Source organism: Lycium barbarum, chromosome 1 (assembly GCF_019175385.1).
Source record: "Lycium barbarum isolate Lr01 chromosome 1, ASM1917538v2, whole genome shotgun sequence".
NCBI lineage: Eukaryota > Viridiplantae > Streptophyta > Magnoliopsida > Solanales > Solanaceae > Lycium > Lycium barbarum.
In genome coordinates this window covers 51,335,067-51,350,499 of record NC_083337.1, presented here as the reverse complement: position 1 = coordinate 51,350,499, position 15,433 = coordinate 51,335,067, and the positions used below count along the sequence as shown (strand labels likewise).

Here is a 15,433-nt window from a genome sequence, read left to right as displayed (position 1 = left end):
TGGTACTCATGAAGTGTACGTAGAATTATCTAAGTATAGTAAGCCTGGACTTTTTATGAACAGTTCAAGTGAAGATTCTTATCATTTTTTACAGTACCTTGAATAAATGCAAACCATTGACCTCTTTATTTCTACTGACATTATTAGGACTTAGGATACAAGGGGAGAATAGACCATTTTTCACACACAGTTTGGACCCACATCAATACACACAGAATCCACAGAAAGGTTCAAATCATGATCCTAGCTTAACCAAGTGTTAAAGAGTCGGTCATATATTATCATGTCATCTTCATAAAACTCTTTTACTTTATTTTCCAAAACAATTAGTATTTTCTTTTTGAAAATAACTTTTCCCCTTTCCAGTTTCATCACAATTTTCAAATCATTATACATCATCCAACTAGTCCAACCCCTTTTATTGAGACACATCAAAACAAATACAGCAAAGCTAGGTTATCGGTCCTAGTGAACAACTAACAAGTGCAACAAAAGTTTCATTTTTTAGGATTCGATAACCTTAATAGAATGACAAGGAAGCACCAAAGGTGCAAAGGCAGGAGGTTATACCCCTATAGGCTTGTAAGGGATGCCATGACAATCTTTTATTTGGGATAAAAGATACTATGGCTCAAGCATTCTCAATCCTCTTCGAAGATGTCTTTAAAAGATCCCCATCTAACCAAGTGGTTTTTAAACCCAATCCCTACACTTATGGTCTTTTGTTACCCTTTATCACATACCAAATGAGATTGGACAGTTTTCAGATCAAAGACAAATGTTTTCTGAAGTCCTCAGCTACTGTTTTCTTCTTTTCTATCTTTTCATACTCTTCTTTTACTTAGACTAGCATCATAAGGCTTTCCCTATTTTTTCCATCTTTAAGCTTGGCCAAATTGAAACTACTACATCATCCACTTGTGCACACAGAAAAGCAAAGAAAAATTTCATGTCTCAAGACAAAAGCCTCAGTCTCCAAACTGTTCGAGACTTGGAAAAATCAGAACCAAACAGCTCCATTTCATTCTTCTTTTGACACTTAAACTCATAAAATTAGAGCACTTATAATCACTTACCAAATTAAGATCCATACATAGATGAAAAGCAAGACAGATGCAAGAATGGAGGCGTATCATTCCATTTTTATAATAAACTTACTTCACCCTTTAGACAACATAACTAATGGGGTAGGACCAACAAGAGGAAATCACAACTAGGAGGACATACCTCTTTCCTAGACACTACCTCATTCCATTTTTATATTTTCTAGTTTTAACATGATCGTGATTAGGTAACAGATTGATAGCTATCCTATTATCTAGTTATCAATTAGACTAACTCTCATTAACCTTCTAATGGGAACTTAGTCCTATCTTCCTTAGAGTTGGTTATTTCCTTTCATTTTTCCTTTTTACCAGACTCTGAGCCTTTAGGAGTAGACTATTTCCAGGTGAAGGACTTGTGACATAAGCCAACAGAGCAAGTTATGAACACCATGTGTTTAGGCCACAAATTCAGACAAGAAAACTAGCCTTGAGCAAACCAAAAGGAAAACAGAATTCACACTCAAATGCCTTAAACATAATGGTTCTAGGATTTGCTATAAGTCATGGACAATTAGCACACATTTGCCACAAATCACAGATGATTACTGTCACGACCCGACTAGGGGCCGTGACGAGTACCCGATACTTGTACCGAGCACCCCTTATTCATCTTGTGACCCTTAGCTCTTAGCAAGCCGTATAAACAGTACCATATGTTTTTTTTTTTTGAACATCAACGAACATTAACATTAGCAGCGTTATTATGAACATAAACTAGTAAACTTCGTTATCACTTTATACAACAACCATGCCAAAACACCATATATCTAACCGTACCTGACTAACTGTACCTATCTGTCTACGAGCCTCTAGACATAGTACACTTATACATAGAGAGAGCCGGGTGCAACCGTGCCCGAATATACATACACAAAATAGTACCGCAGAGGCGAGGCTCCGGAACAACTGGAGCGCTGTCAAGTGCGGCTGGTAGAGCTTCTAAGAACCAAGTTCACCTATCTGCTGACCTGCGCGGAATGAAACGCAACGTCCATAAGAAGGGACGTCAGTACGAATAATGTACCGAGTATATAAGGCATGGAAGATAATACAAGTAGTAACATCGAGTACAATTAATAGTATCATGGAGTCGTAGGACGTATAATGAGGTAAGAAAGTAACCTGCACTTTGGGAGGCCCCTTTTCAGGCTGGCTGTCATGTAGGCTTGTCTTTTCTTTTCTCCCCCCCCCCCCCCCCCCCCCTTTTTTTTTTTCTTTGAAACATTTCTTTTTCATAAACATGGAAAATAGGGTTTAAATCATGTTATGTTTTTATCATATTACATTCTGCACTATCATAGCATGTCGTATCATATCATATCGTAGCATATTATGTCATGGAAGTATTATATCCTAGCGTATCATGTCACAGCATAGCTTGTCATATCATAGCATAGCTGATCATATCATAGCATGGCCTGTCATAGCATAGCATAGCTTATCGTATCATAGCATGTCATGTCATGGCATATCATAGCATATCATGTCATAGCATAGCATTTCTTATCATAGCATGGCGTTTCATAGCGTATCGTGTCATATCATAGCATAGCATGTCTGGTCATGACATGGTAGGTCATATCATAGCGCCGAACAATGTCGGCTCACCCACATAGCGCCGATGTAGATACGCACCGCCTCACCCATATATCCCCCGTCCGGGCACCCCGCGTCCGGGATGATAAGCCAGCTGATCAGGTGGCAGTGAAACATATTTCCCTTCCCATTCCCCCATGTATCCCTTCCCCCCAGCCCAGGTTCATATACATAGCTTGCATATATGTACTTTGTATGCATATACACATCTTTTATATGTACACATATTTTTGTATTCATATACATAGCTTGTATACATATACATGTCTTATATACATTTACTGATCTTATATACATATTCATATTTTATATACTTATACATATCTTATATACATATACATGTTTTATATATATATATATCATATAAGCACACAAGGGAGCCCAAGGAAAAATCATGTAGCCATCGGAGTGACGTAAGGTCGGTGACCTCCGATTACATTATGGAATACTCGTGATCGCTCTTGTCTCACCTCGAAGGGACGAATAATTTAAGGTGAGATGGTCAACGGAGAATAGTATTAAAGTAAACGTAGAATGCAATCGTGGGCGTCATAGATGACAGTTCATAGGTTTGGCAGTCTTTAGAAAATAAAGTCATAGCTAGGGGATATAAATAAGATTCAAGAATTAGTTTATCACTTTCATATTCACATAGAATACTTAGCTTATAAATCTTAGTCATAGGATCGTTCCGGTAGTACTTATCATTGGTATATCCTCTTGTCTAACATCATTGTTGTCATTATCATCATGGAAGTCTCCTCGTTGGAGTACTTATAGTACTAATCATTTGGTAATGAAATCGGGATCAAAAGATTCCCGTGGATTCAACTTCTAGTAAGTACAACAAGACTATAAGGAAAATCCGAGAGTAATGGGCCCACCTCGGGCCGGATGAGGTAGCGTATACTATTTGTATATGATACATGTCGTAACGTTACTTGTGAGGGTTCTAGGGTAATCGGGTCCCATTTGTACAAGTTCTAAGGGTGTAGGAGGTTTTTCCAACAATTGACACACTTTCTAGTTCAATTCTATTGAACAAAAGGTGGAAAACTTTAGGTGCGGATTCCGGGAAACCGAGTTGTCCCCGAGGCTCGTACCCAACTTATTACAACTAAGACATGCCATAGAAAGAAGGGTGAAGCCTTACATACCTCATTCCGCTCCTTTAGCTATTCCAAATTCACGTTGCAATCTCGTCGAAATCTGCAAATTGGTCATTTTTACCCAAAACTCTCATTAGCATACTTAGAGTAAGAATCTTAAGGAAACACTTGGCTACCGAAATTTCGGCAACATCTCCTCTGTACATACACCATCCTCAACATTCAACATAGCCAAATTCTCAACCAACACAATTCGGGAATTCAAACCCGGCCAAACTATTAACATAATCAACAATCGCAATAACAATTCACATATTTCCTTCAATATACATAATCTCCCAATTATCAATACTTCACCAAAGTTGTCAAACCTTTATTTGCGATATGAAATCTACGATGATTACAACTTCATTTTTATTATGGAATCCATGACAACAACAATCAAAATACTAACTAGCACTTGCTTACCATTTCTTCGTGCTTCAACACATATACACTACTATACATACAATATACACGGCCATGCACACACCATATACCTCACGGCCACAACACAACATCAATATTCTCCAAACTCATTCAACTTCCATTTTCCACATATCATTCACAACAATAACAACCAAACATTAATTAAAATAATTGAAGCATGACTCCTACACACATATATATATATATACACGGCCATATACTATATTCCTCTCCTTCATGAATTTCATTCATTTTAGCATACTACAACACATATAAACCATGTATAACACATAAAGCAAGATCAAACTCACCTTTCTTCTTCAACTTCTCACTTGCCTATACCTTGGCAACTTGTATGATAATGAGTCTTTCTTGCTCCAACAACAACTCCACCTTGTTAAGCACCCTATACTTGGTAGAAAAAGATTTTTGAAAGAATTTTTATCAATTTTTCCTTGGAAATTTTACTATGGCCGAAGGCCTTGAGGGTTTTCTCCTTCTTTGTTTTGTTCTTCTTTTCTTGAAAATTCTAGAGATTATGAGATAAAGATGACTTAGTCATCTTATTTATTGACCAAATTTAGTTCAATGTGGGCTTGGACCCTATGCATGGCCGGTTGGGCCTTCCATTTCTTTACAAAAAAATATGTCAAGCCCACTTTGTATTCTTGGCAAATTCTTTTAATTTATGAAACATTTTTCCAACTTCCAAATTTGCCCTTCGCCTTTCTCCATATTTTCACTTCTTTTCATAGGCAACTCACGTACCAAACAAAATAAAATATGGCCTTACTTGTTATCTTCCCGCGATTGTCTTGAATTGTCCGATTGCACAAAATGCGGGATATAACATCCTCCCCCCCTTTAGAACATTCGTCCTCGAATGTTAAACTGACCTCATAGCGTAGTATAATACTTCGGGGAGGTCTCTTTTGTGGATACCTCGTGTCGCTTAGCATATCCATCTTAGGAGCTTAGGTTGCCGTTTGCGATCTTTATAGATGTAGTCCCTTCTTCGTGGCGTCCGTAGCGTCTATCCTCTCACTAGACATGTTCCCATACATCGCCGCACCGGGGATTTCTTGCCTTAATTAGTGTGGACTCAATATCGGTCTCACCCTGTGACATCCGTACCCTTTTCCTTCATCCTCAAATCTTTCTGTTGTCATGGCTTCCCCTTTTCCGTTAGTTTAGCCCGTCTCGGCCTATATGACTCGTACGGGGTGTCTAACCACTTTCCACGCCCCAATTTACTCTGGGCTACCTACTTTTACGCTCGTCTCTTATTTCCGCATTTACAAAATTTTCAGCATATTTCCCAGGGGGTCACCCATCATGGAATTACTCCCACCTGAGCACGCTTAACCTGGAAACTTTAATGCATTTCAGGGTCTCGGTGTTAGTATTTTTACTTTCGCTTTTCCGTGCTACCTATATCGCATAATATGGGACGCGTTGGGGTCTTAGCAGGTTTCGAAACGTCCGCGTAACACATCTTTTCTTTTATTTACAGTTCTAACCTCCGCAATCTCCAGTATCCGCCTTTTACCTATGCGTATGGCCACTTTTCGTCCAAATTTCCAAACTCTTAATATGTTCAGTAATACAGAGGACAGTATAGAGTAAAATAAAATCCGAATTGATTAACACACGGTTATCATAGAAAATACTGAAAAAGTACCTGTGGCCGCATCGGTGGAAGGTCCAGTATCCTGCCGCCCTGTCAATGCATATATGCGGCGTGAAGGACCGGCTGAGCTAGGCGTCCCTCCTCTGCCTCGGCCACGACCTGCGGGAGCCTGGAAGGCCTGTCCCGGAGGGCGCACGGACGGTGACGAATCCACAGTTGATCCGGCAGGCTGAACTCTGCTTCTCTCATTCCTTAGCGGACAATCTCGCATCAAATGGTCGGTCCGTCCGCAAGCATAACATGCACCCGTGTCCCGGTAACACTGTCCCGAGTGTGGCCTGCCACACCGGGTACACCGTGGTGGGGGTGGCATCATCCTGCTGGATTCAGCTCTATACTGGGACCCCGAAGCTCTAGTGCCCTGACCTGCTTCCGAATAAGTAGAATGGTCAAACCCCCTATCCGCGAATCGAGGAGGTGCACTGGCAGCCAATTGGTCTCAGTACCCGAATTGCCCCTGTGCCTGTCCCCCTCTGTACTCGCTCCTAGTCCTGGAAAACCTGCCCCTTTTTCTGGAACCCCTATATGGATAACGCTCCTCTCTCCGTGACTGATATTGTTCCTCCAAATTTTGGGCGTGGGCCTGGATGCGGGTAATAGTCATCCCATCCTGGAGTGAAGCCGTCAAGCATTCCTTAACTAAATGTGGCCCTAGCCCACTTACAAACCGGTGCACATGGTCTCCACTATCAGCTATCATGGCAGGGGCATACCTGGCTAGCGAGTTGAAACGAAGGCTGTATTCTCGGACACTCATATTTCCCTGTCTCAGGTGCAAGAACATATCGGCTCGAGCCCGTCGAACCTCTGGCGGTAGGAAATGTCGTAGGAAAGCCTCAGTAAACTCCTGCCAAACCGGAGGGGGTGCATTTGCTCCCCTCGAAGATATCCAGCTATTATACCACAGAACTGCCACATCCCGCAGCCTGTATGAAGCCAACTCTACGGACTCCGTATCCGAAGCATGTATGATCCCCAGAGTCCTCAGCATCTCATCTATAAAACTCTGCGGGTCCTCCTCTGGTTTTGATCCATAGAACTCTGGCGGCTTCAGGGTAATAAAGTCTCGGGCCCTTGCGCTTACCGCCCTGTCTCCCGTGTCTACATCTTGCCGTTGAGCTTGTGCGGCGACTAACTGGGTCAATAATTGGATGGCCTCTGCCATCTGATGGCCCGGAGCTGCTGCCGGTGGAACTGGAGGTGCGGGGGCTGGAGCTGGAACTCTTCCCTGCTCTGCCGGTGCAGAGGGAGTAGGAACAGTCTGAGGGGGAGCCTCATTATGAGATTCTTCTTCTTCTAGCTCCCGTTCAACTCTGCTGGCCGCCACCCTCTTGGCTTTCTCGGCCATCGTAGCCTTTCTCTTCGGCGGCATTACTGAAACCATAACATAGGTTTAGGAAAAGGAATATGGAAGCCTAGCAACTTAGCTCTATCGCACGATTTCAGATTGCAAAGAAGGTCACATTTCCTAAATGCCCTGTAGCCTCCTGTTTATAAGCGTGGCGCGCTACACACTCATAAACAAGACTCTACTAGACACGGCTCGTAGACAAACCCCTAGGACCGAACTGCTCTGATACCACTTCTGTCACGACCCGACTAGGGGCCGTGACGAGTACCCGATACTTGTACCGAGCACCCCTTATTCATCTTGTGACCCTTAGCTCTTAGCAAGCCGTATAAACAGTACCATGCTTTTTTTTTTTTTTTTTGAACATCAACGAACATTAACTTTAGCAGCATTATTATGAACATAAACTAGTAAACTTCGTTATCACTTTATACAACAACCATGCCAAAACACCATATATCTAACCGTACCTGACTGACTGTACATATCTGTCTACGAGCCTCTAGACATAGTACACTTATACAGAGAGAGAGCCGGGTGCAACAGTGCCCGAATATACATACATATAATAGTACCGCAGAGGCGAGGCTCCGGAACAACTGGAGCGCTGTCAAGTGCGGCTGGTAGAGCTTCTAGGAACCAAGTTCACCTGTCTGCTGACCTGCGCGACATGAAACGCAGCGTCCACAAGAAGGGACGTCAGTACGAATAATGTACCGAGTATATAAGGCATGGAAGATAATACAAGTAGTAACATCGAGTACAATTAATAGTATCATGGAGTCGTAGGACGTATAATGAGGTAAGAAAGTAACCTGCACTTTGGGAGGCCCCTTTTCAGGCTGGCTGTCATGTAGGCTTGTCTTTTCTTTTCTCCCCCCCCCCCCCCTTTTTTTTCTTTGAAACATTTCTTTTTCATAAACATGGAAAATAGGGTTTAAATCATGTTATGTTTTTATCATATTACATTCTGCACTATCATAGCATGTCGTATCATATCATATCGTAGCATATCATGTCATGGAAGTATTATATCCTAGCGTATCATGTCACAGCATAGCTTGTCATATCATAGCATAGCTTATCATATCATAGCATGGCCTGTCATATCATAGCATAGCTTATCGTATCATAGCATGTCATGTCATGGCATATCATAGCATATTATGTCATAGCATAGCTTGTCATAGCATTTCTTATCATAGCATGGCGTTTCATAGCGTATCGTGTCATATCATAGCATAGCATGTCTGGTCATGACATGGTAGGTCATATCATAGCGCCGAACAATGTCGGCTCACCCACATAGCGCCGATGTAGATACGCACCGCCTCACCCATATATCCCGCGTCCGGGCACCCCGCGTCCGGGATGATAAGCCAGCTGATCAGGTGGCAGTGAAACATATTTCCCTTCCCATTCCCCCATGTATCCCTTCCCCCCAGCCCAGGTTCATATACATAGCTTGCATATATGTACTCTGTATGCATATACACATCTTTTATATGTACACATATTTTTGTATTCATATACATAGCTTGTATACATATACATGTCTTATATACATTTACTGATCTTATATACATATTCATATTTTATATACTTATACATATCTTATATACATATACATGTTTTATATATATATATATATATCATATAAGCACACAAGGGAGCCCAAGGAAAAATCATGTAGCCATCGGAGTGACGTAAGGTCGGTGACCTCCGATTACATTATGGAATACTCGTGATCGCTCTTGTCTCACCTCGAAGGGACGAATAATTTAAGGTGAGATGGTCAACGGAGAATAGTATTAAAGTAAACGTAGAATGAAATCGTGGGCGTCATAGATGACAGTTCATAGGTTTGGGAGTCTTTAGAAAATAAAGTCATAGCTAGGGGATATAAATAAGATTCAAGAATTAGTTTATCACTTTCATATTCACATAGAATACTTAGCTTATAAATCTTAGTCATAGGATCGTTCCGGTAGTACTTATCATTGGCATATCCTCTTGTCTAACATCATTGTTGTCATTATCATCATGGAAGTCTCCTCGTTGGAGTACTTATAGTACTTATCATTTGGTAACGAAATCGGGATCAAAAGATTCCCGTGGATTCAACTTCTAGTAAGTACAACAAGACTATAAGGAAAATCCGAGAGTAAACCGGATGAGGTAGCGTATACTATTTGTATATGATACATGTCGTAACGTTACTTGTGAGAGTTCTAGGGTAATCGGGTCCCATTTGTACAAGTTCTAAGGGTGTAGGAGGTTTTTCCAACAATTGGCACACTTTCTAGTTCAATTCTATTGAACAAAAAGTGGAAAACTTTAGGTGCGGATTCCGGGAAACCGAGTTGTCCCCGAGGCTCGTACCCAACTTATTACAACTAAGACATGCCATAGAAAGAAGGGTGAAGCCTTACATACCTCTTTCCGCTCCTTTAGCTATTCCAAATTCACGTTGCAATCTCGTCGAAATCTGCAAATTGGTCATTTTTACCCAAAACTCTCATTAGCATACTTAGAGTAAGAATCTTAAGGAAGCACTTGGCTACCGAAATTTCGGCAGCATCTCCTCTGTACATACACCATCCTCAACATTCAACATAGCCAAATTCTCAACCAACACAATCCGGGAATTCAAACCCGGCCAAACTATTAACATAATCAACAATCGCACTAACAATTCACATATTTCCTTCAATATACATAATCTCCCAATTATCAATACTTCACCAAAGTTATCACACCTCTATTTGCGATATGAAATCTATGATGATTACAACTTCATTTTTATTATGGAATCCATGACAACAACAATCAAAATACTAACTAGCACTTGCTTACCATTTCTTCATGCTTCAACACATATACACTACTATACATACAATATACACGGCCATGCACACACCATATACCTCACGGCCACAACACAACATCAATATTCTCCAAACTCATTCAACTTCCATTTTTCACATATCATTCACAACAATAACAACCAAACATTAATTAAAATAATTGAAGCATGACTCCTACATATATATATATATATATATATACACGGCCATATACTATATTCCTCTCCTTCATGAATTTCATTCATTTTAGCATACTACAACACATATAAACCATGTATAACACATAAAGCAAGATCAAACTCACCTTTCTTCTTCAACTTCTCACTTGCCTATACCTTGGCAACTTGTATGATAATGAGTCTTTCTTGCTCCAACAACAACTCCACCTTGTTAAGCACCCTATACTTGGTAGAAAATGATTTTTGAAAGAATGTTTATCAATTTTTCCTTGGAAATTTTACTATGGCCGAAGGCCTTGAGGGTTTTCTCCTTCTTTGTTTTGTTCTTCTTTTCTTGAAAATTCTAGAGATTATGAGATAAAGATGACTTAGTCATCTTATTTATTGACCAAATTTAGTTCAATGTGGGCTTGGACCCTATGCATGGCCGGTTGGGCCTTCCATTTCTTTACAAAATAATATGTCAAGCCCACTTTGTATTCTTGGCAAATTCTTTTAATTTATGAAACATTTTTCCAACTTCCAAATTTGCCCTTCGCCTTTCTCCATATTTTCACTTCTTTTCATAGGCAACTCACGTACCAAACAAAATAAAATATGGCCTTACTTGTTATCTTCCCGCGATTGTCTTGAATTGTCCGATTGCACGAAATGCGGGATATAACAATTACACATAGTTTAGCCTACATTAGATGATAACATAACCACAAGTACTGCAACAAACAGTCTACCAACCTACAAATTTAAAACATGAACTTGATACCCCTTTGTTTTAGTATTAATTGACAAACAAACAAACCGTTGATTTATCTTATCTTAACTCTATTCTAAGTGAGCAAGATCATTTAAGAGGAAAGGAAAGAAGAAATAAGGTAATATACTGTTATATCTTCAAAGGTTCAGCAAACAGGTTTAAATCCTACCTAAGTGTTTATTTACTTATTTATTTTAAAAGGAAGAGAACACATCAGGAGTTGTGTCCAAACTAACTGGTTAAACCAAAACATCTGTTGTTAAGAAAATCCAAATAAGAGACTTTTCTTCACAAGAGAGAGTAATTCATGACTAATTAGTAAGAAGAAGTAATTTCAAATTAGTATCACAAGCACACATTACAGGAAGTGTATTCATGTTCATCCCAACTAACACATGAACTGCCTTGTTTCCTTTAAACAACACCTAGGATTCTTCACTACATTGATCCTACTTAGGATTATAATTAGCAAACTAATGTGACTTTAATAAGGAAGGAAGAAAGGGGAAAAACATGAAACCCTTTTTAAAAGTATTTCATCCACATCCTTTCGCAGCAAATATATGAATACTAGAATCATATGGACAAACAAACCAATAGGAGGATTCAAGCAGTCTATTCCTTGAATGTATTTCACCATAACATTTACACTAATTCCTATTGTGTTTGCATCAAATAAAGCACATGTTAAGCATAGAACCAAATAAGGCACACTTAGCAAATAAGCACCATCATTAACAGACATCAAAATATAGCTAATTTGTAAATACACTTAAACTAGGCAGAATACTAAATAACAAAAAATGAAATGAATTAAGGTTTACCTTTTGTGTGCGCAGCCAAGAAAAGAATGGATTTGGGAGCCTCTGTGCTTCCAAACCTCAGCAACCCAACCACACATGAAAATAAATAAAGTAAGGGCCAATATTTTAACTAAAAAAAACCAACTATTTAGTCTAGGTTTTAAAATTCTTTTCCTAAGAAGTTTTTTCGAAAAATCTGAGTTTTTCAACTTCTTTTGCTCTCAAATTTCTCTATATTTTTTATCTACTATTTTTCCCACCTTCCAAAACTTTTTTTTTTCTCTTTGCAAGAGCGTTGGGGTTCTATTTATAGAACCCCAAAAGTTCGACTGAAACCAAAAACAATGATGTGGGATAAAACTCCTTTCCACAATCAAACCCAATAAACAACAAATCAATGACCCAGATCTACGGTTAGCCAACATACGGTCAGATTTGACCATTTTTAGGTCGACCTGACCCAATGAACATGAACCAATAGCAAAAATGCAAGTAAAATAAACTTTAAAGAAAAAGATAATGACGATTTTGACTAAAATCTGAAAATAGAAGGTAAATAAAGGATTTATACCATATTCGGGTAAGAGAATCATGGAATTGAGTGAATCTTTTGATATTTCACCACAAAGAGCATACAAATGTTGTGCATGTCAACATACGTCTGTAAATATGCCATTTTTGGTATGAGAGGGACGAGGGAGAGCATGGCAGCTATTAGGGTTTCATGGGAAAGGAAAGAGAGAGAGAGAGAGAGAGAAGCGGGTAGGGGTGTTATTTTGAAAAAATGAAATAAAGGCTTGGGGGTTTGGGGGGGGGGGGGGTGTAAACCCATTATACATTTAAAAATAATTGGGCTGGGTCTCAGCCTGGTCTTGGGTTGGACTCCGTCCCAATTTTGAAATTAACTGAAATGGGGCTTTATAAGTTCATGCATACACCAAGTGTATACATATATATACAAGGTATACACCAAGGTGTGTGTATGTATATATATATATATATATATATATATATATATATATATACACACACACACCTTGGTGTATACCTTGTATATATATGTATACACTTGGTGTATACATAAGTATACCTAAAAATAATAATTAGAAAGAGTATCAAAATTGAAGATGTTTTAATTATGGAAAAAATTGGGCCGTAATTATTTTACCAAAATAATTTTTAAAAGTCAGTCAAATTGTTAATGGGCATAAAGTGGCCTTAATTAATTATCCTAACATAATACAAATTAAATTAAAGCTATTATTTCAAATAAAATGTTAACAGGCTGATTTTGCAAAACAACTCTAATTTCTTAAAATTATGAATTGATTAAATTAATTATGGCCAAGGCCAAAAAAAATATCTATATAAAAGGATCAATTTGCAGTAATTATCAGTTAATTCATTAATTATCCAAATTAAAACACTTAACGAAAATTATGCCTGTTTTGATAAATTATGCAGATTATATAAAAGATTGGAAATTTAAAGGGTTAAATAGTTAATTACTTAAATTATTTAAATTATTCAAAACTTCAAAGATAAAATAAAAATAAAGAAGTATTTGCAAAATTTTGATAATTTTAAATAATTAAATAAGAACCCTACCTCTCTCTCTCTTTTTATTTTAATTAAATTTAACAACATCTCATAAAACATCATGAAAATACTCATTAATCTCTAAATAAAATTTATCATATATGAAAATCCATTTTTGTTAATTTAATGGGAAGCAATATTGATCTGGACAATTTATAAAAATCATTTAAGGCTTTTAAAAATGCTCAACTCATTTATTTATTATCCGGGGACTCTGAGTGATTGAAATGAATTACGGGAGGTTAAAAATTAGATATCAACATGTGTGATACCTTTCCTTGGACACAGGACCATAGATACTAACCATCATCACATTTCCTTTTAAGCTTGGTATATTGTTATTTCAGTGACTTTGGTCCTTTCCGTTTTTCCTTTGTCTATGTCCTCTTACTTAGCTATTTGACCTTGGTCAAACCATCATCATCTATTTTCTTTCGGGTTGAAGTTGGTACTTTCCATGTAACATGTACTGGTGTGTCCTCCGCGCCCTTAATTTAGTTACCCTGTGGCACCTTCCAAGCTGGAATGCTAAATCGTTCGGCCGACAATCTCTTCTTGACAATGGCTAGTCGCTTTCTGTAATGAGGATATGATCTTGTGACTTCTTGGAATTCTTGACTTATAATATTTTTTTTTCAGTCTCTTCTTGCCTTGCTCCTTTGCCTAACTATGAGTCTTCTCACACCGTTATACCTTTTTCCAGTACTTGTACTCGCTTCTTATACCTACTGTCACACCCTAATCTCCCTAGGGTGTGATGGGCACCCGACCCTTACTTATGGCCGAGCGAACCCTCAGACCCTTAATGCACACATAATCTTCTTAGACTTTTAAATCGAATAAAGGTGAAATACATAGTACAGCTTTCAGAAATATTCTTTTTCATCGTTATTCTTAAATCAAACAAAACCTGTAAACATAACGGATTTGTAACATAATACAATAAAACAAGTCGGCTGATGGAGCCGCTTACAAAACTGACACTCTATACCCACGACTCTGTCTGCAAAGTCTCTAACTTCGAACAAAACATCACAGCACATATACTCTGACTCGGCAACACTCCAGGAGCAAATGGAGTTGCCACTCCAGCTGAAGCATCTCCTAGCAATGTCATTTACTTATCTGGGCGTACCTGCGTGGCATGAAACGCAGCCCCCGAAGAAAAGGGGGTCAGCACGGAATATGTACTGAGTATGTAAAGCATGGAATACAGAAAATAGAACCATAATCGAAACAAGCAGTACAAAAGTAAGTACATTTTCAGAATACCAAAATACTATTTTCTTTTAGAATGCAAATCGTGTATACCGATGTCATGAGTCAGAAGAAGTACAGAAAATAAGTAGATCATTCAGAGTGCCAAAATGCGTACTTTCCAAACACAGACCGTGCGTGCCAACATCGTATGTCATCATATACATATACACATAACTGATTCATATGTAACATAATAGTGCCGAGGAACGTACGGCCCGATCCATATACACATAACATATTAGTGCCGAGGTACGTTCGGCCCGATCCACAAATGTATTTGCTGCGGAACGTGCAGCCCGATCCATATACATATATTATATTGCTGTGGCACGTGCAGAAGGCTAGTACAGACAATAAGCACAATGTGCAGAATAACAAAACAACTTACTGGAGACACGAATCATGCATGCCAAGAACGGTATCCGGCCCCTTGTGGGACCCGGGGAACGTGGCGCCACCCTGCCTTTGGCGCCACACACATCATACTCCAGAAGGTTTGCTCCGTAATCTCCGTCACACATCATAATATCACATCATAAGATCAGAACATACATATACACATATATGGTTCAGCAAGGGAGCTGGCGAACCATGCGCACGATATATACCGGCCCGGGACTCGACGAACGATATAAGAGTAATATGCACGAG

General features: G+C 38.9%; 1 protein-coding gene across 2 annotated transcripts; it reads right to left on the bottom strand.

Annotated features, from left to right (window-relative positions):
* Positions 1-1,601: 1,601 nt before the first annotated feature.
* On the bottom strand, positions 1,602-12,712 carry LOC132637128 (uncharacterized). 2 transcript variants are annotated; one of them, XM_060354293.1, is made up of 6 exons: positions 12,495-12,712; positions 11,945-12,000; positions 9,757-9,808; positions 7,884-7,981; positions 5,961-7,343; positions 1,602-2,074 (listed from the first exon to the last, which is right to left on the bottom strand). In XM_060354293.1, exon 5 carries the CDS (start codon positions 7,339-7,341, stop codon positions 6,409-6,411), a length of 933 nt encoding a protein of 310 aa, XP_060210276.1. In that variant the 5' UTR covers positions 7,342-7,343; positions 7,884-7,981; positions 9,757-9,808; positions 11,945-12,000; positions 12,495-12,712; the 3' UTR covers positions 1,602-2,074; positions 5,961-6,408. The 2 variants fall into 2 exon arrangements, with proteins under 2 accessions (XP_060210276.1, XP_060210311.1); XM_060354328.1 differs by lacking the exon at positions 9,757-9,808.
* Positions 12,713-15,433: the final 2,721 nt, after the last annotated feature.